This window comes from Heptranchias perlo, chromosome 32 (assembly GCF_035084215.1).
Source record: "Heptranchias perlo isolate sHepPer1 chromosome 32, sHepPer1.hap1, whole genome shotgun sequence".
NCBI lineage: Eukaryota > Metazoa > Chordata > Chondrichthyes > Hexanchiformes > Hexanchidae > Heptranchias > Heptranchias perlo.
In genome coordinates, this window is record NC_090356.1 from 34,446,339 (window position 1) to 34,473,644 (window position 27,306).

The 27,306-nt window shown below is 47.6% G+C and overlaps 1 protein-coding gene across 1 annotated transcript in view; it reads left to right on the forward strand.

The window, feature by feature from the left end:
* LOC137301220 (ephrin type-B receptor 2) overlaps positions 1-27,306 on the forward strand; it is a 1,084,770-nt gene that overhangs the window by 507,936 nt on the left and 549,528 nt on the right. Inside the window, exon 3 of the mRNA XM_067970697.1 lies at positions 6,971-7,655. Coding sequence (XP_067826798.1) covers positions 6,971-7,655 — 685 coding nt within the window. The remainder of the gene's footprint in view (positions 1-6,970; positions 7,656-27,306) is intronic.

Sequence of the window (27,306 nt, forward strand, 5' to 3'; positions counted from 1 at the left end):
CTTCTCTGCACTCTCTCCAGAGCAATTACGTGCTTCCTGTAATGTGGTGACCAGAACTGCGCACAATACTCCAGCCTTACCAGCATTTTATACAGTTCCATCATTACATCCCTGCTTTTGTATTCTATACCTCGGCTAATAATGGAGAGCATTCTGTATGCCTTCTTCACAACCTTATCTACCTGTGCTGCCACCTTCAGGGACCTGTGCACATGCACTCCAAGATCTTTCACTTCCTCTACCCCTCTCAATATATTCCCGTTTACTGCGTATTCCCTTTTACTGTTTGCCCTCCCGAAGTGCATTACCTCACTCTTCTCCGGATTGAACTCCATTTGCCACTTTTCCGCCCACTCCACCAACCCATTGATATCTTCTTGGAGTCTACAGCTATCCTCTTCACCATCAACTACATGGCCAATTTTTGTGTCTTCTGCAAATTTGCCAATCATGCCCCCTACATTCAAGTCCAAATCATTAATATATACCACAAACAGCAAGGGACCCAACACTGAGCCCTGTGACACACCACTGGAAACGGATTTCCATTCTCAAAGACATCCATCGACTTTTACCCTTTGTTTCCTGTTACTGAGCCAGTTTTGGATCCAATTTGCCACATTTCCCTGTATCCCACGGGCTTTTACCTGTCTGACCAGTCTGCTATGTCGGACCTTGTCAAATGCCTTACTAAAATCCATGTAGATAACATCCACTGCACTACCCTCATCAATCCTCTTTGTCACTTCCTCAAAGAATGCAATCAGATTTGTATGGCATGACCTTCCCTGAACAAATCCATGCTGACTATCCCTGATTAAACCATGCCTTTCCAAGTGACAGTTAATCCTATCTCTCAGTATTGATACTAATAGTTTGCCCACCACCGAGGTAAGAAAACAGGGAACTACAGACCGGTTAGCCTAAGATCAGTAGCAGGGAAAATGCTAGAGTCTATTATAAAGGATATGATAACAGGACACTTACAAAATATCAACGGGATTAGACAAAGTCAGCATAGATTTATGAAAGGGAAATCATGTTTGACAAACCTACTGGAGTTTTTTGAGGATGTAACTAGTGGAATAGATAAGGGAGAACCAGTGGATGTGGTTTATTTGGATTTTCGGAAGGCCCTTTGATAAAGTCCCACATAAGAGGTTAGTGTGCAAAATTAAAGCACATGGGATTGGGGGTAATATACTGGCATGGATTGAAAATTGGTTAACAGACAAGAAACAAAGAGTAGGAATAAATGGGTCTTTTTTGGGGTGGCAGGCAGTGACTAGTGGGGTACCGCAGGGATCAGTGCTTGGGCCCCAGCTATTCACAATATATATCAATGATTTGGATGAGGGAACCAAATGTAATATTTCCAAGTTTGCTGATGACACAAAACTAGGTGGGATCGTGAGTTGTGACGAGGATGCAAAGAGGCTTCAAGGCGATTTAAACAATTTGAGTGAGTGGGCAAATACATGGCAGATGCAGTATAACGTGGATAAATGTGAAGTGATCCACTTCGGAAGGAAAAACAGAAAGGCAGAGTATTATTTAAATGGTGATAGATTGGGGAATATTGATGTACAAAGGGACCTGGGTGTCCTTGTACACCAGTCACTGAAAGCAAACATTCAGGTGCAGCAAGCAGTTAGGAAGGCAAATGGTATGTTGGCCTTCATTGCAAGAGGTTTTGAGTAGAGGAGCAAGGATGTCTTACTGCAGTTATACAGGGCCTTGGTGAGACCACACCTGGGGTATTGTGTGCAGTTTTGGTCTCCTTACCTAAGAAAGGATATACTTGCCATAGAGGGAGTGCAGCGAAGGTTCACCAGACTGATTCCTGGGATGGCAGGACTGTCGTATGAGGAGAGATTGGGTCGACTAGGCCTGTATTCATTCGAGTTTCGAAGAATGAGAGGGGATCTCATTGAAACGTATAAAATTCTGACAGGGCTAGACAGACTGGATGCAGGGAGGCTGTTTCCCCTGGCTGGGGGGTCCAGAACTAGGGGTCACAGTCTCAGGATACGGGGTAGGACATTTAGGACTGAGATGAGGAGAAATGTCTTCACTCAGAGGGTGGTGAACCTGTGGAGGCCAAGTCACTCAATATATTTAAGTATGAGCTGGATAGATTTCTTAGACACAAAAGGCATCAAGGGCAATGGGGAGAGAGCGGGAATATGGTATTGAGATAGAGGATCAGCCATGATCATATTGAATGGTGGACCAGGCTCGAAGGGCTGATTGGCCTACTCCTGCTCCTATTTTCTATGTTACTATGTTTCTAACCCGAAAATGACCCGTTTATTCCTACTCTCTCTTTTCTGTCCATTAGCCAATCCTCTATCCAAGCTAATATATTACCCCCAACCCCATGAGCCCCAATCTTGTGTAACAACCTCTTGTGTGGCACCTTATCGAATGCCTTGTGAAAATCCAAATATACGACTTCCACTGGTTCCCCTTTATCTACCCTACTAGTTACACCCTCAAAAAATTCTAATAAATTTGTTAAACACGATTTACCTTTCGTAAAACCGTGTTGACTCTGCCTAATAATACTATGATTTTCTAAGTGCCCTGTTACTACGTCCTTAATAATAAATTCAAGCATTTTCCCTGCTACTGATGTCAGGCTAACTGGCCTACTGGTCTATAGAATCATAGAATGGTTACAGCACAGAGTGGGCCATTTGGCCCATCGAGCCTGTGTGTAAAAGCGATCCAGTTAGTCCCACTCTCCTGCTCTTTCCCCATAGCCCTGCAAATTTTTTCCCTTCCTTTTTGAAAGCCACGATTGAATCTGCTTCCACCGCCCTTTCAGGCAGCGCATTCCAGATCATAACATAAGTTTTTCCTCATGTCGCCTTTGGTTCTTTTGCCAATCACCTTAAATCTGTATCCTCTGGTTCTCGACCCTTCCACCAATGGGAACAGTTTCTCTTTATTTACTTTACTTAAACCCTTCATGATTTTGAACACTTCTATCAAATCTCCTCTTAACCTTCTTTGCTCGAAGGAGAACAACCCCAGCTTCTTCAGTCTATCCACGTAACTGAAGTCCCACAACCCTGGAAACATTCTAGTAAATCTTTTCTGCACCCTCTCTAAGGCCTTCACATCCTTCCTAAAGTGCGGTGCCCAGAATTGGACACAATACTCCAGTTGTGACCGAACTAGTGTTTTATAAAGGTTCAGCATAACTTCCTTGCTTTTGTACTCTGTGCCTCGATTTATAAAGCCCAGGATCCCATATGCTTTTTTAACCACTTTCTCAACCTGACCTGCTACCTTCAACGATTTGTGTACATGTACCCCCAGATCTCTCTGTTCCTGCACCCCCTTTAGAATTGTACCATTTAGTTTATATTGTCTCTCCTCGTTCTTCCTGCCAAAATATATCACTTCGCACTTCTCTATGTTAAATTTCATCTGCCACGTGTCCACCCATGCCACCAGCCTGTCTATATCCTCTTGAAGTCTATCACTATCCTCCTCACTGTTTACTACGCTTCCAAGTTTCGTGTCATCTGCAAATTTTGAAATTGTGCCCTGTACACCAATCATTAATATATGTCAGTGCTGGGACCACTGCTTTTCTTGATATATATTAATGACTTGGTCTTGGGTGTATTGTGTTTCTGTTTCAAATCGTTGTCACTATTGGACCATTTGCTTGGTATTTGCAAGCAGCACCATCAGGAGTCCTGTAAACGTCAGACTGTTACAGAGACTTCTCATTAACTGTAACGTCCTTTTATTTCTGTTGAGTTCTTATTTTTTGAATATTTCTATTGGCATCATTGGGAGAGCAGAGTGGGGGCTCAGTGGGAGAGAGCACGGGACCATAAGTCACTGCATTCCATTGGCAGTCAGTCAGTCCACGCACTGCTCTCAAGAACAGCCATTACAATGGATACTAAGGAGCTTTTTCCCTTCATTGAGGGTTCTATAACAAGGGGACATAGATTCAAGGTAAAAGGCGGGAGGTTTAGAGGGGATTTGAGAAAGAACTTTTTCACCCAGAGGGTGGTTGGAGTCTGGAACTCACTGCCTGAAAGGGTTGTGGAGGCAGGAACCCTCACAACATTCAAGAAGCATTTGGATGAGCACTTGAAATGCCACAGCATACAAGGCTACGGACCAAATGCTGGAATATGGGATTAGAGTAGACAGGGCTTGATGGCCGGCGTGGACACGATGGGCCGAAGGGCCTCTATCCGTGCTGTATAACTCTATAACTCTATAATTCAACACTTTTTATACCTTTCTGAGCTACAAGTTTCTTATCAAGATGTCCATATATGGAAGGCTACACATAACCTAACCATGCCTTGTACACATGCAGTTTACATTACCAAAGATTACCTGGTCAATCTACAAGATACAATCAAACTATTGAGATGGCTGAAAATGACTTCATGTCAATCATCCTGCTTTTAATCATCTCAAGCTCCTTCTTAATAATAATTAAGATAATGTCTCTTTCCCGAGGTCACTGTGCCTGAATCTTATCATTTCTGTTCTGTTAGATAAAGGTAACAGGTATTTATTTCAAGTGAGAGCCCTCTCCCTTCCCCTCTCTCTCCCCCTCCCTCCCTCCCTCTCTCCCCTACTCTCTTTCTTTCCATCCTCTCTCTCCCTCCCTCTCTCCCCCACCCTCTTTCTTTCCATCCTCTCTCTCCCTCCCTCTCTCCCCCACCATCTTTCTTTCCATCTCCTCTCTCTCCCTCCCTCTCTCCCCCACCCTCTTTCTTTCCATCCCCTCTCTCTCCCTCCCTCTCTCCCCCACCCTCTTTCTTTCCATCTCCTCTCTCTCCCTCCCTAGCTCTCTCTCTGTCTAGTGCTTTGGTCGAGGGAATAATTTGGCCTCCATTTTAACCCTTTCATACCCATGTCTCTTTACACTACAGTGAATAAATTCACAGATACTGAAGGACATCAGCCCCACCCACAATCCAACGTAAATATGACATTCATAGTCCCCTTTGGAAGAAGCAATCTCCAGGCCATATTTTGAAATGTATCAGGAAGAAAGGTCGATAAGTGATGACGCACAGAGGTTGGGTGTGTCCATTTTGCCCACTGCTCTCCAAGGACCTATTGGGAGCTTCAGGTAGTGTCACAAACAGAGTGAAGCCTGAGTGGTGAATCAGTGCCATTTGAACCCCGGATGTGTAGAATCCTTGTTGAAGTGATTTTCCAAGTAGCAGTCAGTGCTGGTGTTTTCGATCTGTGTGTTATCTGAGTGTTGATGCACAGGAAGGACGGCAGGCTTTGCTTGTATAGATTCTACTTCTTTAACAGAAAGTTAATGCATTTATTTCAGTACTGTCATTTTTCATACCATCAAACTTCATTAGAGCAAACTTGCCTAATTCCAGCTGTAATTTGATGCAGTAATGGGGCACAAACCTCAATATAGAATCATAGAATCTTACAGCACAGAAGGAGGCCATTCGGTCCATCGTGCCTGTGCTGGCTCTTTGAAAGAGCTATCCAATTAGTCCCATTCCCCTGCTCCTTCCCCATAGCCCTGCAAATTTTTTCCTTTTCAAGTATTTATCCAATTCCCTTTTGAAAGTTATTATTGAATCTCCTTCCACCGCCCTTTCAGGCAGTGCATTCCTGATCATCACAACTTGCTGCGTAAAAAAAGTTCTCCTCATCTCCCCCCTGGTTCTTTTGTCAGTTACCTTAAATCTGTGTCCTCTGGTTACCGACCCTTCTGCCACTGGAAAGAGTTTCTCCCTATTTATTCAATCAAAATCTTTCATAATTTTGAACACCTCGATTAAATCTCCCCTTAACCTTCTCTGCTCTAAGGAGAACAGTCCCAGCTTCTCCAGTCTCTCCACATAACTGAATTCCCTCATCCCTGGGACCAGTCTGGTAAATCTCCTCTACACCAAGGCCTTGACATTGTTCCTAAAGTGTGGTGCCCAGAAGATGAAGCTTTAACAAAAGCTGAAATAATAGGGATTGCATGTTTCATCATGTGCACTGTGTGTGTGTCTGTGTCTTTGTGTTTATATGTGTGTGTGTGTGTGTGTCTGTGCATGTGTTTCTGTCTGTCTGTCTCTCTGTATGTGCTTGTGTATCTGTCTGTGTCTGTCTGTCCCTGTATGTGTCTGTGTGTGCGTGTGTGTCTATGTGTCTGTGTGTGTTTGTCTGTGTCTGTCTGTGTCTGTCTGTCTGTGTTTGTGTGTCTGTCTGTGTGTGTGTGTCTGTCTGTGTGTGTCTGTCTGTGTGTCTGAGTGTGTGGAGAAGGAGGCCAGTGCTGTTTCCTTCTCTTTTATAAAGGTTGTGAGCATTCTCCCCATGAAGTATAAATATCTGAATTTAAACACTCATTTACACTTGTAGATCTTTCTTGATGGGACATATTTCAGTGATAAATATGACACCATTTATCTAGATGGGGATTATTTGTGTATCTCTGAGTTGAGTGAGTGTGAGTGTGACTGTACCTCATCCCTCACTCTCCTGATCCAACTGGAATCTCATTAAAAAATGTTGATCATTTTCAACAGTATCCTTAAAATTGGAATCACGGAGACAACCATCCAAACTCAGGAGGGGTTTCACATCAGACCGTGCTTAACCTCCTGGGTTTCTACTCCTCTTTTCTCCAGCGTTCAACCAATAAAATATCCATAATCTGTGTGCTCTCGAGTTCTAAAAGCCCTGCTGTGGTGTGCTGATCACGGGTGTCCATGCCCTGATGTTCATTGTCCTCTTGCGGTGGTGGTGGTGGAGAGATCTCATCATGTTGTGACAGACGTCTGGTGATCACTTGGCCAACGAGGTCACCTTTCCAGGGGAAGGAACCGCGGGAATGACATTGGCAATTTCCTGACTGGTGTCCAGTCACCTAACGCACTAATTCTAAACTTATCATATCATCAACGTACTGGCGTTAACCGTGTCGGTGATTCTTACCATTTTACCCTTTCTGTTACAGTGGGAAGAAGTAAGTGGCTATGATGAGACAATGAACACGATAAGGACGTACCAGGTCTGCAATGTGTTTGAAGCGAGTCAGAACAATTGGCTCCGCACCAAGTACATCAAACGCAAAGGGGCGCAACGGATCCATGTGGAGATGAAGTTTTCCGTGCGGGATTGCAGTAGCATTCCCAATGTCCCCGGCTCCTGTAAGGAGACCTTTAATCTCTACTATTATGAATCGGATAAAGATTCAGCAACAAAGACAACTCCATACTGGATGGAGAACCCCTGGGTGAAAGTTGATACGATTGCAGCGGATGAAAGCTTTTCTCAAGTGGACCTGGGAGGGAGAGTGATGAAGATAAACACGGAGGTCCGGAGTTTCGGGCCAGTGTCCAAGACTGGCTTTTACCTGGCCTTTCAGGACTATGGAGGGTGCATGTCTCTGATCGCGGTCAGGGTTTTCTACCGAAAGTGCCCGCGGGTGATCCAAAATGGGGCCATTTTCCAGCAGACGCTTTCTGGAGCGGAGAGCACATCATTGGTGGTGGCCCGGGGTCGCTGCATCCCGAATGCCGAGGAAGTGGATGTCCCGATTAAACTTTACTGTAACGGGGATGGAGAGTGGATGGTCCCGATTGGGCGCTGTATGTGTAAAGCTGGGTACGAGCCGATGGAGAATGGCACCGTCTGCCAAGGTAAGACCACAGCATTTCACAGCTTCCAGGTTCCAGCCAGTGGCTCAAGTCATCTTGGTCACTTGGAATTATCAGAAGGGCTTTGATCCTAACTCCTCTGCACCACTTGCTATTCTCAGGTGTTTGCAGTTTACTAAATAATCTACCTCCAGTAGGACTGAGCATTAAACTTAACTTAGAAATAAAAATGATATAATGCAAATAAGGAATTATTTACTGCGACAGTACTGACCGGATAAGGAAGGCTCAGATACACAGTGTTTACACTCGGGCTGACATTTCAGTCCCTCTCGCACATTTTGCTTACTTTTTCTCATGAAATAATTTCTTAATCATCGTTCCTGGCTGCGTTTATTTTCAAACCACCCTGACTATTATTCCCACTTTTTCCGATGTTTCACTGGGATTGTTCTGAACACATTTATTGCCACCTGTTAGCTCGGTGATGATGACTGGTCCTTGGTGTGTTCTGAAATCTGTGAATTACCAGTTACAGAGTGCACCTCCAGTCTGAATTAATCCAATACTTGCTTCAAACTGCTCAATTATAAGACTGCTGGTAATTCTGTAACTTGTCTGATCCTGTCGTCAGTTATCACTTACTCAGAGTGCGGACTCACCGAGAATGGACTAAAAAGCAGCCTTGATTTTCAAGCAATGGCTTTGAAAAGGCAACAAGACAAAAGTTTGTTCCCTTCCACGTGCTGTCTCAGAAAAAATGATCGATGTTTTGTTGATGTCTGGGTGAGTCTTTGATCGTCTGGGTAGGTGCAGTTAAAGTGCGCGTCAATGCAGGTCTATTCTCAAATCCATCGTGATGCGAATACTTTGTTACTGTGACCCTTAAAAGCAGCCCATTTTGTTATTTTTGAGATCGCAGCATTTTACTTATATTGGATCATAGATTCGTGTAATTGTACTGTTCCAGGTGTTGAGCGCAGTAAAAATCACAATTGTTTTATACACTTCCCAGTTACAGTAAATATTGTGAATTTCTCATCATGTGAGAGAGTTACTGGTCCTCAGCATCGTGAATACTGGTCTGAAGTTCAGCCTTGTGTTTTGCTGATCTACATGTGTTGCATTGCAAACTCCTGCAGTGAGGGGCAGACAGTGCACTGTCGACTGCCCATACCACCTGTCTACTGCACCAAGCACTGGCGCCTCGGTCAGCACTGGTGCTCAGCACTGCACTGTTCAGTGCACCGGGCATATTTGGCACTGACAGTCTGCACACAGCTTGGACACCGATCCATCAAGTCCCCGAGAGTATTTTAACCAGGTCTATTCCTGTAATGCAGTCAGAGTGCATCAGACGCTCAGCACCCATTTTCAATGCGTACAGTCAGATTGGCTCCTTTCTCTTACATTGGGCTGATATTTTTGTTATTGCTACCAGTATCTCCTCTGATGGTTGACACTGATTTCAGGCTTCGTGGCTGCATTGTTGTGTTTCCCGAACTGAACTTTACTCGGAGATTCTCCAAGATCAACCCCATATGTGGCTCTTACTGGGCTTTCCTTGGACAATCCCTTTCGAATTATGTTCTGGTGGAGCAGGGTCACGGGACCCATAGAATTCAGCTGAATCTTCACTTTAGACTGTCGATTAGATCCTGTTCTGTATATAGGCCGAGGCAATAAATTTTTTTTATTCGTTCATGGGATGTGGGCATCGCTGGCGAGGCCAGCATTTATTGCCCATCCCTAATTGCCCTTGAGAAGGTGGTGGTGAGCCGCCTTCTTGAACCGCTGCAGTCCGTGTGGTGACGGTTCTCCCACAGTGCTGTTAGGAAGGGAGTTCCAGGATTTTGACCCAGCAACGATGAAGGAACGGCGATATATTTCGAAGTCGGGATGGTGTGTGACTTGGAGGGGAACGTGCAGGTGGTGTTGTTCCCATGTGCCTGCTGCCCTTGTCTTTCTAGGTGGTAGTGGTCGCGGGTTTGGGAGGTGCTGTCGAAGAAGCCTTGACGAGTTGCTGCAGTGCATCCTGTGGATGGTACACACTGCAGCCACAGTGCGCCGGTGGTGAAGGGAGTGAAAGTTTAGGGTGGTGGATGGGGTGCCAATCAAGCAGGCTGCTTTGTCCTGGATGGTGTTGAGCTTCTTGAGTGTTGTTGGAGCTGCACTCATCCAGGCAAGTGGAGAATATTCCATCACACTCCTGACTTGTGCCTTGTAGATGGTGGAAAGGCTTTGGGGAGTCAGGAGGTGAGTCACTCGCAGCAGAATACCCAGCCTCTGACCTGCTCTTGTAGCCACTGTATTTATGTGGCTGGTCCAGTTAAGTTTCTGGCCAATGGTGACCCCCAGGATGTTGATGGTGGGGGATTTGGTGATGGTAACGTCGTTGAATTTTCAAGAGGAGGTGGTTAAACTCTCTCTTGTTGGAGATGGTCATTGCCTGGCACTTGTCTGGCGCAAATGTTACTTGCCACTTATCAGCCCAAGCCTGGATGTTGTCCAGGTCTTGCTGCATGCGGGCTCGGACTGCTTCATTATCTGAGGGGTTGCGAATGGAACTGAACACTGTGCAATCGTCAGCGAACATCCCCATTTCTGACCTTATGATGGAGGGAAGGTCATTGATGAAGGAGTTGAAGATGGTTGAGCCTAGGATACTGCCCTGAGGAACTCCTGCAACAATGTCCTGGGGCTGAGATGATTGTCCTCCAACAACCACTACCATCTTCCTTTGTGCTAGGTACGACTCCAGCCACTGGAGAGTTTTCCCCCTGATTCCGATTTCAATTTTACTTGGGCTCCTTGGTGCCACACTCGGTCAAATGCTGCCTTGATATCAAGGGCAGTCACTCTCTCCTCACCTCTGGAATTCAGCTCTTTTGTCCAAGGCTGTAATGAGGTCTGGAGCTGAGTGGTCCTGGCGGAACCCAAACTGAGCATCGGTGAGCAGGTTATTGGTGAGTAAGTGCCGCTTGATAGCACTGTCAACGACACCTTCCATCACTTTGCTGATGATTGAGAGTAGACTGATGGGGTGGTAATTGGCCGGATTGGATTTGTCCTGCTTTTTGTGGACAGGACATACCTGGGCAATTTTCCACATTGTCGGGTAGTTGCCAGTGTTGTCGCTGTAATCGAACAGTTTGGCTAGAGGCGCGGCTAGCTCTGGAGCACAAGTCTTCAGCACTACAGCCGGGATGTTGGCAGGGCCCATAGCCTTTGCTGTATCCAGTGCACTCAGCCGTTTCTTCATATCAAGTGGAGTGAATTGAATTGGCTGAAGACTGACTTCTGTGATGGTGGGGATATTGGGAGGAGGCTGAGATGGATCATCCACTCAGCACTTCTGGCTGAAGATGGTTGCAAACGCTTCAGCCTTGTCTTTTGCACTCAGTGCTGGACTCTGCCATTATTGAGGGTGGGGATGTTTACAGAGCCTCCTCCTCCCGGTAGTTGTTTAATTGTCCACCACCATTCACGACTGGATGTGGCAGGACTGCAAAGCTTTGATCTGATCCATTGGTTGTGGAATCGCTTAGCTCTGTCTATAGCATGTTGCTTCTGCTGTTTAGCATGCATGTAGCCCTGTGTTGTAGCTTCACCAGTTTGGCATCTCATTTTTAGGTACGCCTGGTGCTGCTCCTGACATGCTCTTCTACACTCCTCACTGAACCAGGGTTGATCCCCTGGCTTGTTGGTAATGGTAGAGTGAGGAATATGCCGGGCCATGAGGTTACAGATTGTGCTGGAATACAATTCTGCTGCTGCTGATGGCCCACAGTGCCTCATGGATGCCCAGTTTTGAGCTGCTAGATCTGTTCTGTATCTATCCCATTTAGAACGGTTGTAGTGCCACACAACAAGTTTTTATGGTGTCCTCAGTGCGAAGACGGGTGTTAGACTCCACAAGGACGGTGCGGTGGTCTCTCCTACCAATACTGTCATGGACAGACAGATGCATCTGCAACAGGTAGATTCGTGTGGATGAGGTCAAGTAGGTTTTTCCCTCGTGTTGGTTCGCTCACCACCTGCCGCAGGCCCAGTCTGGCAGTTATGTCCTTCAGGACTTGGTCAGCAGCGGTGCTACCGAGCCACTCTTGGTGATCGACATTGAATTCCCCCACCCAGAGTACATTCTGTGCCCTTGCTACTCTCAGTGCTTCATCCAAGTGGTGTTCAACATGGAGGAGGACTGATTCATCAGCTGAGAGAGGACGGTAGGTGGTAATCAGCAGGAGGTTTCCTTGCCCATTTTTGACCTGATGCCATGAGGTTTCATGGGGTCCAGCGTCAATGTTGAGGACTCCCAGGACCACTCCCTCCTGACTGTATATCACTGTACCGCCACCTCTGGTGGGTCTGTCCTGCCGGTGGGACAGGACACACCCAGGGATGGTGATGGAAGAGTCTGGGATGTTGGCTGAAAGGTATGATTCTGTGAGTATGGCTATGTCAGGCTGTTGCTTGACTAATCTGTGGGACAGCTCTCCTAATTTTGGCACAAGTCCCCAGATGTTAGTGAGGAAGAGTTTGCAGGGTTGACTGGGCTTGGTTTGCCTTTGTCGTGTCCAGTTTTATTCTTATTATGTAGAATGAACTACATTGCTGTGGGTCTGGAGTCACATATAGGCCAGACTGGGTAAGGACAGCAGGTTTCTTTCCCTAAAGGGCATTAGTGAACCAGATGGGTTTTTATGACAATCTGGTCGTTTTACGGCTACTAGTTTTTTTTAAATTCCAGATTTTATTTAATTAATTGATTAAATTTAAATCCCCCAGCTGCCATGGTGGGATTTGAGCTCGTGATTCCGGATTATTCGCCCAGGCGTCTGGATTATTATTCCAGTAACATAACCACTATGCTACCGTACTCGACTGAAACATTTTGAGACATGTGGAGATACTATTCCCAATGACTGGGTATTGCCCTGAGCCTCGATTTCCAGGACAGTGAGTGTGTATTAGTTTTCTTACGCCGGAGTTGATTTTGTTCACAAGGAGTTTCGGTGAAATCCACCTTAATAATCGGCGCTGTTCTCAGTGAGCAGATCAATAATGTTGGAAGGAGCAAGTAAATATAAATGTCTAAATGTACATTCTAAAAGATTGCTCCACCTCGTCCATTCAAAAAAATGAAGGTTTAATTAATTAACGGCAGACCAGCTTTTGCTGTCATGGTAACCAGCATTACATCTGGCACAGAGTAAAAAGCAGGGGAATAAGTAAGACCAATGAAAGGGTCATTGAAAGAGAAGCATTGCTGATATCTGTTTGGGATCTCGGGCTCTTATGGTTTACTCACCTGATCAAGCATCCCAATGCAGCAATAGAGGGCCTGCCAATCCCACCACAGCTCATGTGACATAATGAGTCATATCAGCCAATACAATGAAATTAAAAATGAAATTGAATAGTTTTTAAAATTATCTGTATATGTTTATGTAAACAGAATACGGCCAGGAACGGTGTGACAGGAAGTTCATTCTGTTGCAGGAGGAAGCACTTCATGTGACTTGTTGGATGCCTTAGTTTGTCAGATGCCACCATTGGATCACATATTATTGAACACCCTTCTATCTGATGGCTGATTAAACACAATGCTTATAATGTGTATTCATTCAGATTTACTGGTACATTACCAGGAGTTCCAAACTTACAGAAAATAATAATTACAGATCGGGGAGAATTAAAGGCAGTGACACAAGTTCACAATTGAGACGTCACCTGAGGTTTGTTGTGATTCATGATCTGCTCTGAATTCCTCATCCTATTGGTACAAAGTGATTTTAGCTTCTCAGTGACAAAGTGAAACCAGCCTTGGTTTGGATTTGAGCTTGAGATGTGAGCAGAGCCAACAGCATGAGGGAAATGTTGGGAGTGAGATCTCAGATGAAGAAGAGAGCCAGATCAGAAACCCAGTGAAATTTATGATTACTTTGGAGAGTGAGACACATTTTTAAATCACAATGAGTGAGTACCTTCCCAACTGTGAGAGTTAGTCTGGATATTAATTCCTTTATTCATTCTGAACACATCTTGTCTGAGCAGTGATGATATCACCTAGGGACCGGTTTGGGGAAGTTAGTGAATCCGACAGTATGAGGGAGCTAGATAAATTTTAATAGAGATCCAGTCACTGACATGGGCAATCTTGCATCAGTGCTCTGTCACAGTACCATTGTTTAAACTAAACATTGATGAAACAGCTGGATAGAGCAAGACAGATGTTAGAACGAATCGTAAATCTTTGCAGTGGTTCAGTTTTTAATAGCCAGCCCAAGATTCGTTCTTTACAAATGGATCAGTGCAACAGAGAGAGAGGTCGGAATCTCAGGGACACTTGCAGTCCCTCTCGCTCCAAGAAAATCACAATCTTTAGCTGATTCCAAGGATATGAAATGGTATTTTTGAAAGCTTAAAATGCTTCTCTGCTGTTAGACTTCCATCCCATAAACCAAGTCAAGTAGAATCAAAAGAAAGACCGTTCCCCACCGTCTCTCTCATCTCACATTTCCTCCCCAGTCACTGCACTTTCTCTGCTTTGTCGACCATCTCACCGCACTGGTCTACCTGGTTTGCAAAGCATTAGGGAACAAAAAGGATTCAAAGAATCTTCACCCCAGACACTGCCCTAATCCTTAAATTGACAGCAGGGTAATTAGGACTGACTAATTAGGAGAATTAGTGGAAATGCTCCTAATTTCCACTAATTCAGCAGAAAAGATACAGGCTGTTTGTTGTCTAAAGACAGGCGTGCTCTGTGACCTTGAGCTGGGATTTGGCTGTGTTAGACCTGCCATTGCACGGCAATCCCACAGTGTCTGACAGATTTGATGAGTGAAATCCACAATAGCCGGTGAATTTGGGCAGATTTCTATCTGGGGTCCTGCACTTGATTAAAAAATAAATCAGGGAGAAACCACGCGTTCCTCAGCCTAGTCTGGTTACAGAGTGATTACAAACTAAACCATTCACCAAATCTGGAAATGGAGAATCAGATGTAGAAAGTTACAAGTAACACCAGGGGGTGAGATTCCAACTACTTTGTCATATCTATAGGGATAATTCGACACATCATCCACTTACAGGCCAGCCCAAAATACCAGCAACTGCTTCAAAAAACTGACAACTTAATAAGCTGAATATAGGTCAAGATATGTGGAAATAAGAAAACACTAAGAATGCAGTGTGACTCGGATTGTACCTGAGAGCGCAGTGTGACCCAGGTGGTCTCTTTAACACTGAGAGCGCAGTGTGACCCAGGTGGTCTCTTTAACACTGAGAGCGCAGTGTGACCCAGGTGGTCTCTTTAATACTGAGAGCGCAGTGTGACCCAGGTGGTCCCTTTAATACTGAGAGCGCAGTGTGACCCAGGTGGTCTCTTTAATACTGAGAGCGCAGTGTGACCCAGGTGGTCTCTTTAATACTGAGAGCGCAGTGTGACCCAGGTGGTCTCTTTAACACTGAGAGCGCAGTGTGACCCAGGTGGTCTCTTTAACACTGAGAGCGCAGTGTGACCCAGGTGGTCTCTTTAATACTGAGAGCGCAGTGTGACCCAGGTGGTCTCTTTAATACTGAGAGCGCAGTGTGACCCAGGTGGTCTCTTTAATACTGAGAGCGCAGTGTGACCCAGGTGGTCTCTTTAACACTGAGAGCGCAGTGTGACCCAGGTGGTCTCTTTAACACTGAGAGCGCAGTGTGACCCAGGTGGTCTCTTTAATACTGAGAGCGCAGTGTGACCCAGGTGGTCTCTTTAATACTGAGAGCGCAGTGTGACCCAGGTGGTCTCTTTAACACTGAGAGCGCAGTGTGACCCAGGTGGTCTCTTTAACACTGAGAGCGCAGTGTGACAGGGCTCGTACCTTAAACAACAACAGCATCTTGCATTTATATAGCGCCTTTTTCATCGTAGAATGTCCCAAGGTACGTCACAGGAGCGATTATTAAACAAAATTTGACACCGAGCCACCTCAGGAGATATTAGGACAGGTGATCAAAAGCTTGGTCAAAGCAGTAGGTATTAAGGAGCATCTTAAAGGAGGAGGAGAGAGGAAGAGAGGCTGAGAGGTTTAGGGAGGGAATTCCAGAGTTTAGGGCCTAGGCAGCTGAAGGCACGGCCGCCAATGGTGCAGCAATTAAAATTGGGGAGGCAAAAAAGGCCAGAATTGGAGGAGCCCATAAATCTTGGAGGGTTGTAGGGCTGGAGGAGGTTACAGAGATAGGGAGGGGTGATGCCATGGAGAGATTTGAAAACAAGGATGAGAATTTTAAAATCGAGATGTTCCCGGACCGGGAGCCAATGTAGGTCAGCGAGCACAGGGGGTGATGGGAGAACGGGACTTGGTGCGAGTTAGGATACGGGCAGCAGAGTTTTGGATGTGCTCAAGTTTATGGAGGGTGGAAGATGGGAGGCCGGCCAGGAGAGCATTGGAATAGTCCAGTCTGGAGGTAACAAAGGCATGGATGAGGGTTTCAGCAGCAGATGATCTGAGGCAGGGGCGGAGACGGGCAATGTTACGGAGGTGGAAGTAGGCGGTCTTGGTGATGGAGTGGATATGGGGTCAGAAGCTCATCTCAGTGTCAAATAGGACGCCAAGGTTACGAACAGTCTGGTTCAGCCTCAGACAGTGGCTGGGGAGAGGGATGGAGTCGGTGGCCTAGGGAACGGAGTTTGTGGCGGAGACCGAAGTTATTGGCTTTGATCTTCCCAAAATTTAGTTGGAGAAAATTTTTGCTCATTGGACAAGCAATGTGACAAATGAGAGACAGTGGAGGGGTCGAGGGAGGTGGTGGTGAGGTTGAGCTGGGTGTCATCAGCGTACATGTGGAATCGGACGTTGTGTTTTTAATGATGTCGCCGAGGGGCAGCATGTAGATGAGAAATAGGAGGGGTCAAGGATAGATCCTTGGGGGACCCCAGATGTAACGGTGTGGGAGTGGGAAGAGAAGCCATTACAGGTGATTCTCTGGTTACGACTGGATGGATAAGAATGGAACCAGTCGAGCGCAGTCCCACCCAGCTGGACAACGGAGGGGAGGCGTTGGAGGAGGATGGTGTGGTCAACCGTGTCAAAGGCTGCAGACAGATGGAGAAGGACGAGGAGGGATAGTTTACCACGGTCACAATCACATAGGATGTTATTTTACAACACCAAGTTATAGTCCAACGATTTTATTTTTAATCCCACAAGCTTTCGGGGGCTTTCCCCTTCCTCAAGCGGTGTGGAAATGACAATTTCGAATCCTTCGCATTTTAAGATCACATAACAATGCCTGGTGATTACTGCCCGTTGCCAAGGCAATCACAGTGAGCAGACAGAAAGGTGTCACCTAAAAGGCCACTGAATATACAACCCCCCAAAAAAAAGAGAGAGAGAGAGAGAGACAAGGAAGACAGTCAATGACCCGTTATATTAAAAACAGATAACATTTGTTCGCTGGTGGGGTTACGTGTAGTGTGACATGAACCCAAGATCCCGGTTGAGGCCGTCCTCATGGGTGCGGAACTTGGCTATTAATTTCTGCTCGACAATTTTGCGTTGTCGTGTGTCTCGAAGGCCGCCTTGGAGTATGCTTACCCGAAGGTCGGTGGCCGAATGTCCATGACTGCTGAAGTGTTCCCCGACAGGGAGAGAACCCTCCTGTTTGGCGATTGTTGCGCGGTGTCCGTTCATCCGTTGTCGCAGTGTCTGCATGGTCTGGCCAATGTACCATGCTCTGGGGCATCCTTTCCTGCAACGTATGAGGTAGACAACGTTGGCCGAGTCACAGGAGTATGAACCGTGCACCTGGTGGGTGGTGTCCTCTCATGTGATGGTGGTATCTGTGTCGATGATCTGGCATGTCTTGCAGAGGTTACCGTGGCAGGGTTGTGTGGTGTCGTGGACGCTGTTCTCCTGAAGGCTGGGTAATTTGCTGCGAACTATGGTTTGTTTGAGGTTGGGTGGCTGTTTAAAGGCGAGTAGTGGAGGTGTGGGGATGGCCATAGCGAGGTGTTCGTCATCATTGATGACATGTTGAAGGCTGCGGAGAACATGGCGTAGTTTCTCCGCTCCGGGGAAGTACTGGACGACGAAGGGTACTCTGTTGGTTGCGTCCCGTGTTAGTCTTCTGAGGAGGTCTATGCGATTTTTCGCTGTGGCCCGTCGGAACTGTCTTACTAGGGCGTCTTTCAGCGTCTGTAGGTGTCCATCGCGTTCCTCCTCGTCTGAGCAGACCCTGTGTATTCGCAGGGCCTGTCCATAGGGGATGGCCTCTTTTACGTGGTTAGGGTGGAAGCTGGAAAAGTGGAGCATCGTGAGGTTGTCCGTGGGCTTGCGGTAGAGTGAGGTGCTGAGGTGCCCGTCTTTGATGGAGATTCGTGTGTCCAAGAAAGAAACTGATTCTGAGGAGTAGTCCATGGTGAGCTTGATGGTGGGATGGAACTTGTTGATGTTATCGTGTAGTCTCTTTAGTGATTCCTCACCGTGGGTCCATAGAAAGAAAATATCGTCGATGTATCTGGTGTATTGTGTTGGTTGGAGGTCCTGTGCAGTGAAGAAGTCCTGCTCGAACTTGTGCATGAAAATGTTGGCGTATTGGGGTGCGAATTTGGTCCCCATGGCTGTTCTGTGTGTTTGGGTAAAGAACTGGTTATTGAAGGTGAAGACATTGTGATCCAGGATGAAGCGGATGAGTTGTAGGATGGCATCTGGAGATTGGCTGTTGTTGGTGTTGAGTATTGATGCTGTCGCAGCGATGCCGTCATTGTGGGGGATACTGGTGTATAGTGCCGAGACGTCCATCGTGGTGAGAAGTGCTCCTGGTTCAACAGGTCCGTGGGTACTGAGTTTTTGTAGAAAGTCTGTAGTGTCGCGACAGAAGCTGGGGGTTCCCTGTACGATGGGTTTCAGGATGCCCTCGATGTATCCAGAGAGGTTCTCACACAGGGTTCCATTGCCTGATACGATAGGATGTCCGGGTGTGTTGGCTTTGTCTATCTTTGGGAGGCAGTAGAAGTCTCCCACGCGGGGAGTACGTGGGATGAGAGCGCGTAGGATGCTTTGAAGGTCTGGATCGAAGGTCTTGATCAGTTTGTTGAGCTGATGGGTGTGTTCTTTGGTCGGGTCTGCGGGTAACCGTCTGTAGTGTTCCTGGTTGTCCAGTTGTCGGTATGCTTCTTTGCAATAGTCCGTTCTGTTCTGTATGACGATGGCTCCTCCTTTGTCTGCTGGTTTGATGACAATGTTGCGGTTGGTCTTGAGAGCTTTGATGGCGTTGCGTTGTGCTCGGGTGACATTCTGGACTGTCTTCCGAGTGCGGCTGATGAATCTGGCATAGTATCAACCTGGCATCAACCTTTCTGTCTGCTCACTGTGATTGCCTTGGCAACAGGCAGTAATCACCAGGCATTGTTATGTGATCTTAAAATGCGAATGATTCGAAATTGTCATTTCCACACCGCCTGAGGAAGGGGAAAGCCCCCGAAAGCTTGTGGGATTAAAAATAAAATCGTTGGACTATAACTTGGTGTTGTAAAATTGTTTACAATTGTTAACCCCAGTCCATCACCGGCATCTCCACATCGATGTTATTTGTGACTTTGATAAGGGCCGTTTCAGTACAGAAACCTGATTGGAGGGATTCGGACATGGAGTTGCGGGAAAGGTGGGCACGGATTTGGGAGGTGACAACACGGTCTAGGACTGGGTTAACACTGGCAACTGGCTGTGAGTTTCTGGGTGGGGGAATCTAGGGGCATACTCCTAGAAAATGTTACTGCCCTCTCTAACTCGCCCAGTTCACCGAGACAGCCTCTGACCCTCCAACCTCGCCAATTTGTGCTGGGACTTCTCCCCCTCCCCCTCACCCGTTCTTGTCACTATTCCCCCCTCCCCCTCACCTGTTCTTGTCACTATCTCCCACCCCCTCACCTGTTCTTGTCACTATTCCCCCCACCCCCTCACCCATTCTTGTCACTATTCCCCCACCCCCTCACCCATTCTTGTCACTATTCCCCCCACCCCCTCACCCATTCTTGTCACTATTCCCCCCACCCCCTCACCCATTCTTGTCACTATTCCCCCCACACCCTCACCCATTCTTGTCACTATTCCCCCCACCCCCTCACCTGTTCTTGTCACTATTCCCCCCACCCCCTCACCTGTTCTTGTCACTATTCCCCCCTCACCTCACCTCTTCTTGTCACTATTCCCCCTCCCCTCACTTCTTCTTGTCACTATTCCCCCCACCCCCTCACCTGTTCTTGTCACTATTCCCCCCACCCCCTCACCCGTTCTTGTCACTATTCCCCCCACCCCCTCACCTGTTCTTGTCACTATTCCCCCCTCCCCTCACCTCTTCTTGTCACTATTCCCCCCACCCCCTCACCTGTTCTTGTCACTATTCCCCCCACCCCCTCACCTCTTCTTGTCACTATTCCCCCCTCCCCCTCACCCGTTCTTGTCACTATTCCCCCCACCCCCTCACCTGTTCTTGTCACTATTCCCCCTCCCCCTCACCTCTTCTTGTCACTATTCCCCCTCCCCCTCACCCGTTCTTGTCACTATTCCCCCCTCACCTGTTCTTGTCACTATCTCCCACCCCCTCACCTGTTCTTGTCACTATTCCCCCTCCCCCTCACCTCTTCTTGTCACTATTCCCCCTCCCCCTCACCCGTTCTTGTCACTATTCCCCCCTCACCTGTTCTTGTCACTATCTCCCACCCCCTCACCTGTTCTTGTCACTATTCCCCCCTCCCCCTCACCTCTTCTTGTTGTCACTATTCCCCCTCCCCCTCACCTGTTCTTGTCACTATTCCCCCCTCCCCCTCACCTCTTCTTGTTGTCACTATTCCCCCTCCCCCTCACCTGTTCTTGTCACTATTCCCCCCTCCCCCTCACCTCTTGTTGTCACTATTCCCCCCTCCCCCACTAGTCTCCACATCCCACCTCATTTCAAGCCAGAACTCTTTTGTTCCTCCGTTTCAGTTCAACCTGTTTCTTCCTCCTTTCCATTTGATGCTGGAATTCCTCTCCCTGTCCCCCACCCCCTCAGTGCTGTCTTGGGCTCTTCCTGCTCCCCTTTCTATTCTACTCCAGCTCCGACCTCATGTTGTGGCTCCAAGGATTGAGTCTCACTGAGTGAGAGTTCCTGATGTTGTCAGCACTCCCTCCTACGTTGCGGATCAGGCCTCAATCCCATGAGATACAACACACAGGACGAGAAAATAAGCATCCATGAATGATGCTTAAAGAAAGAAAGACCTTGGCCCATAAATTTGTCCGTGCAGCACCCGTTCCTTGCGTGGTAACCGGCCGACACGGCCCCCAACATGGCGGACAGGAAATCCCCGCACATTTCCGGCTCCAAGTGCAGGGCCCGCCATGTTGGGAAAGGAAGAATCGAAACCCATGAACCCAAAAGTGGGTGGAATTTCTGGGCACACTCATTTCTATGGCATCTTTCATGACCTCAGGACATCCCAGAGTGCTTCTGAGACAACAAGACTAGTCCTATATCTGACGATAGGTCATCGACCTGAAACGTTAACTCTGTTTCTTTCTCCATAGATGCTGCCTGACCTGCTGAGTATTTCCAGCATTTTCTAATTTTAGTCCTGTATCTTCCTCTGCTTCAAATATTTATCCAATTTTCCCTTAAAAGATGCAGTGGTCTCTGCCTCAACTACTCTCTGGGGCAAAGCATTCCGTGCTCCACCAAAACTTTGTGTAAGGAAATTTCTCCTAATCTCTCTCCTCACTCTCACTGACTATTTTAAATTGATGATCCCTCATTATTGACCCCCTAACCAGATGAAATATTCTTTCCCTATTCACTCTATCAAAACCCTTCATACTTTTAAAAACCTCGATGAAATCTTCTCTTACCTTTCTCTCCCCCCATGGAAATAGTCCCACTTTCTCAAGTCTATCCTTATAACTATAGTTTCCCATCCCTGGTATCAACCTGGTGAATCTATGATGTACACTCTCTGTGAGTTTAATGTCCTTTCTGTGTTGGGAGCCCATAATCTGTACCTGCTGCTCTAATTGTGGCCCAACCATTGTCTTCTACAAATGGATCATCTTGTGCTCTACTCCCTATTTATAAACCCCCAAATTCTTCTTTTATCAATCTATCTACCTACACTTTCAGACAATTATATATTTGGACCTCAAGTTCACTCTGCTGTTCCACATCCTTCAAGGTCCTCCCCTGCCCAGAGAATCAGGGAGGAACGTCCAAAAGTTTACTTGAAATTGGCACCAGGTTTTTTTCTCTGAGTTCTGCCAACTTGAGGTGCTGGTATTGGTAGAGATTGGATAGGGTGGCACAGACCGAAACCTGTAACGGATCTGGTCAGCAGTCCATGGCCTGCTGGTGTTTCTTTGCCATATTTCTATGTTTGCACAGTGACCAGGAGTAGGAACCACGGCCGGTTTTCCCCTCTCTAGCACTCCGGCAATAAGGCCAGTTGTAACGAGTGCAACTCCTAATCTGGCTCAGATCATTAACTCAGCACAAACTAGTTTACATTCCGAGCCTCAATAATCACAATGAACCTGTTGATGGTGGCTCATCCCTCACCCTCACCCTCTAGCTCATCCCTCACCCTCACCCTCCAGCTCATCCCTCACCCTCACCCTCCAGCTCATCCCTCACCCTGAACCTCTAGTCGAGCTGTTGATTCAATCACTTTGTTGCAGATTAAACATTTTCAACAGTGTGTTTTTCCTCCCTATTAGAGATTACTGATGTCAGTGATACACACACAGCATTCTGTCACTGTACACCCAGGCTTGTGGGGGTATCTGTGGGGGACCCTATGGGCGTATCTGTGGGGGACCCTGTAGGGGTATCTGTGGGGGACCTTATGGGGGTACTTGTGGGGGACCCTGTGGGGCTATCTGTGGGGAACCCTATCGGGGTACTTGTGGGGGTATCTGTGAGGGACCCTGTGGGGGACCATGTGGGGGTATCTGTGGGGGACCCTATGGGGGTATCTGTGGGGGTACTTGTGGGGGTATCTGTGGGGGACCCTATGGGAGTACTTGTGGGGGTATCTGTGGGGGTACTTGTGGGGGTCTCTGTGGGAGTACTTGTGGGGGACCCTGTGGGGGTACTCCTGGGAGTATCTGTGGGGGACCCTGTGGGGGTACTCCTGGGGGTATCTGTGGGGGACCCTGTGGGGGTATCTGTGGGGGACCCTATGGGGGTATCTGTGGGGGTACTTGTGGGGGTATCTGTGGGGGACCCTATGGGAGTACTTGTGGGGGTATCTGTGGGGGTACTTGTGGGGGTCTCTGTGGGAGTACTTGTGGGGGACCCTGTGGGGGTACTCCTGGGAGTATCTGTGGGGGACCCTGTGGGGGTACTCCTGGGGGTATCTGTGGGGGACCCTGTGGGGGTATCTGTGGGGGTACTTGTGGGGGTATCTGTGGGGGACCCTATGGGAGTACTTGTGGGGGTATCAGTGGGGGTACTTGTGGGGGTCTCTGTGGGAGTACTTGTGGGGGACCCTGTGGGGGTACTCCTGGGGGTATCTGTGGGGGACCCTGTGGGGGTACTCCTGGGGGTATCTGTGGGGGACCCTGTGGGGGTACTCCTGGGGGGTATCTGTGGGGGACCCTGTGGGGGTACTCCTGGGGGTATCTGTGGGGGACCCTGTGGGGGTACTCCTGGGGGGTATCTGTGGGGGTAATTTTGCGAGCCCTGTGGGGCTTTTTGCTTTTGAAGGTGATGAAATGTCTTGTACGACTTTATCCCAGGTAACACTGACCCCTTTAGAGAAATAACTTGACTTGCTCTGGGCCTTGTGTGTGAATCATTAATGTGAATCCATGCCTGCAAGTAAACCTGATCAGTGAAAGCAAATTGCAAACAGCTTTTTCAATTAGCGGTAGTATTGCAGTTTGTTGCAATTAAATGCAGTTGGTGGGAAGTCTGAGTGTGGAACTGAGATATGCAGTTACAGCAGAGACAGTGACAGCCCACATTACATATTTGCATTGTACCTGACTAATCAGAGAGACACAAGGACAAGCTGTTGTGTCGCATGTTGAACAGGCTGAGAGCTCTCCCCTCATCCAGGCAGAGCAGGAGATGAACGGGGACTGAAACATCAGCAGGAAATGACCATCAGCAGAAATTCTCCTTCCCGCCTGCGGTGAAATAATGGGAGCTTGACAGCTGCGTTGGTAATTGTTGACTCAAGGTGACAATTGGGATATTCTATCTACTTTAGTGATTAAAAGTAAGAAACATTGTCAGAATCTGACAGATTTCCAACTGCCCAGAATTGTTAGAAAATCATTCTTTATAATAATTCATTCTTTATTTTAAAGAAAATCATTCTTTACAACATTATAATATGTAAGAATGCAGGCTTTATCATACAGGCTATGCTTAATATAAAGAAAGTTATTTTAATTCTAAAATATGACTCTGAGGATCAGGAGTAATTGTTCACATTTCTTAGTCCTGGAGTCCTTCCTTCTCCTGTACTCCAGATGGGGTCTGACCAAGGCTCCGTACAACTCAAGCATCACTTCCTCCCCTTTGTATTACAACCTTCTTGAGATGAAAGCCAACATTCCATGAGCCTTTTTGATTACTTTTTGTACCTGTGCACTGGCTTTTAATGATTGTGTACATGGGACACCTAATCCCTTTGCTCCTCCACAGTTTCTAGTCTCTCACCATGAAGAAAATATTCTTAATGTGATTTGACTTTCTCAGATCCAAAGGACATGACCTCACACTTCCCCATTACAGCTGCCATACTTTATCCTGCTCACTTAATCTGTCTGGGTCCCTTTGTAACTTCCTGCCCCCATCAACACAACTTACTGTGCCTCCTAACTCAGTGGTAGGGGACATAATGGAAGCAAAGTGGGAGGGGATGGGAAGGGAATGCTGAGGGACACTTCATCCCCATCAATCCCACTCCAGTGCAGTCTGAAGCATGAAACTTTGGTGAGTCCTTTCCCTACCACCACTGCAATCCCACCCAACACATCCCACTCCCCGCAATCCCACCCAACACATCCCACTCCCCGCAATCCCACCCACCACATCCCACTCCCCGCAATCCCACCCAACACATCCCACTCCCCGCAACCCCACCCAACACATCCCACTCCCCGCAATCCCACCCACCACATCCCACTCCCCACAATCCCACCCAACACATCCCACTCCCCGCAACCCCACCCAACACATCCCACTCCCCGCAATCCCACCCAACACATCCCACTCCCCGCAATCCCACCCAACACATCCCACTCCCCGCAATCCCACCCAACACATCCCACTCCCCGTAATCTCACCCAACACATCCCACTTCCCGCAATCCCACCCACCACATCCCACTCCCCACAATCCCACCCAACACATCCCACTCCCCACAATCCCACCCACCAAATCCCACTCCCCGCAATCCCACCCAACAAATCCCACTCCCCACAATCCCACCCAACACATCCCACTCCCCACAATCCCACCCACCAAATCCCACTCCCCGCAATCCCACCCAACAAATCCCACTCCCCACAATCCCACCCAACACATCCCACTCCCCACAATCCCACCCAACACATCCCACTCCCCACAATCCCACCCACCACATCCCACTCCCCACAATCCCACCCAACACATCCCACTCCCCACAATCCCACCCAACACATCCCACTCCCCGCAATCCCACCCAACACATCCCACTCCCTGCAATCTCAGTCCCCGCAAAAGAGAATGAAAGAGACGGAACCAGATGAAGAGAGACACAACAACCTGAGGACACAGACAGTTACCAAAGAGATCATATTCTCCAACTTACATGGAATTTTACAGCATTGAAACAGGCCATTGGTCTAACATGGCCCATGCCGGTGTTTATGCTCCACATGAGTCTCTTCCCACCTTACTTCATCTCACCCTATCATCATATCCTTCTATTCCTTTCTCCCTCATGTACTTATCTAGCTTCCCCTTAAATGCATCTATTTGCCCTCAACCATGTGTCATAGAGTCATAGAGTTATACAGCACGGATAGAGGCCCTTCGGCCCATCGTGTCCGCGCCGGCCATCAAGCCCAGTCTAATCGAATCCCATATTCCAGCATTTGGTCCGTAGCCTTGTATGCTATGGCATTTCAAGTGCTCATCCAAATGCTTCTTGAATGTTGTGAGGGTTCCTGCCTCCACAACCCTTTCAGGCAGTGAGTTCCAGACTCCAACCACCCTCTGGGTGAAAAAGTTCTTTCTCAAATCCCCTCTAAACCTCCCGCCTTTTACCTTGAATCTATGCCCCCTTGTTATAGAACCCTCAACGAAGGGAAAAAGCTCCTGAGTATCCATCCTATCTATGCCCCTCATAATTTTGTACACCTCAATCATGTCCCCCCTCAGCCTCCTCTGCTCCAAGGAAAACAAACCCAATCTTCCCAGTCTCTCTTCATAGCTGAAGCGCTCCAGCCCTGGTAACATCCTGGTGAATCTCCTCTGCACCCTCTCCAAAGCGATCACATCCTTCCTGTAGTGCGGCGACCAGAACTGCACACAGTACTCCAGCTGTGGCCTAACCAGTGTTTTATACAGCTCCATCATAACCTCCTTGCTCTTATATTCTATGCCTCGGCTAATAAAGGCAAGTATCCCATATGCCTTCTTTACCACCTTATCTACCTGTTCCGCCGCCTTCAGGGATCTGTGAACTTGCACACCAAGATCCCTCTGACCCTCTGTCTTGCCGAGGGTCCTCCCATTCATTGTGTAGTCCCTTGCCTTGTTAGTCCCTCCAAAGTGCATCACCTCGCACTTTTCCGGGTTAAATTCCATTTGCCACTGTTCTGCCCATCTGACCAACCCATCTATATCGTCCTGCAGACTGAGGCTATCCTCCTCGCTATTTACCACCCTACCAATTTTTGTATCATCAGCGAACTTACTGATCATACCTTTTACATTCATATCCAAGTCGTTAATGTAGACCACAAACAGCAAGGGCCCCAGCACAGATCCCTGTGGTACCCCACTGGCCACAGGCTTCCAGTCACAAAAACAACCTTCGACCATCACCCTCTGCCTTCTGCCACTAAGCCAGTTTTGTATCCAAAGTGCCAAGGCACCCTGGACTCCATGGGCTCGTACCTTCTTGACCAGTCTCCTGTGCGGGACTTTATCGAAGGCCTTACTGAAATCCATGTATACCACATCCACTGCGTTACCCTCATCCACACGCCTCGTCACCCCCTCAAAAAATTCAATCAAATTAGTCAGACATGATCTTCCCTTGACAAAGCCATGTTGACTATCCCTGATTAATCCTTGCTTCTCCAAGTGGAGACTAATTTTGTCCTTCAGAATTTTTTCCAATAATTTTCCTACCACTGATGTTAGGCTCACTGGCCTGTAGTTCCCCGGTTTTTCCCTACTCCCCTTCTTGAATAATGGTACTACATTAGCGGTTCTCCAGTCCTCTGGCACATCCCCTGTGGCCAGAGAGGTTCTGAATATATGTGTTAGAGCCCCCGCAATCTCCTCCTTTGCCTCACACAGTAGCCTGGGATACATTTCGTCCGGGCCTGGGGATTTATCCATTTTTAGGCCTGCTAAAACCGCCAATACCTCCTCCCGCTCGATGTTAATATGTTCGAGTATATCACAGTCCCCCTGTCGTATTTCTCTGTCTACGTCGTCCTTCTCC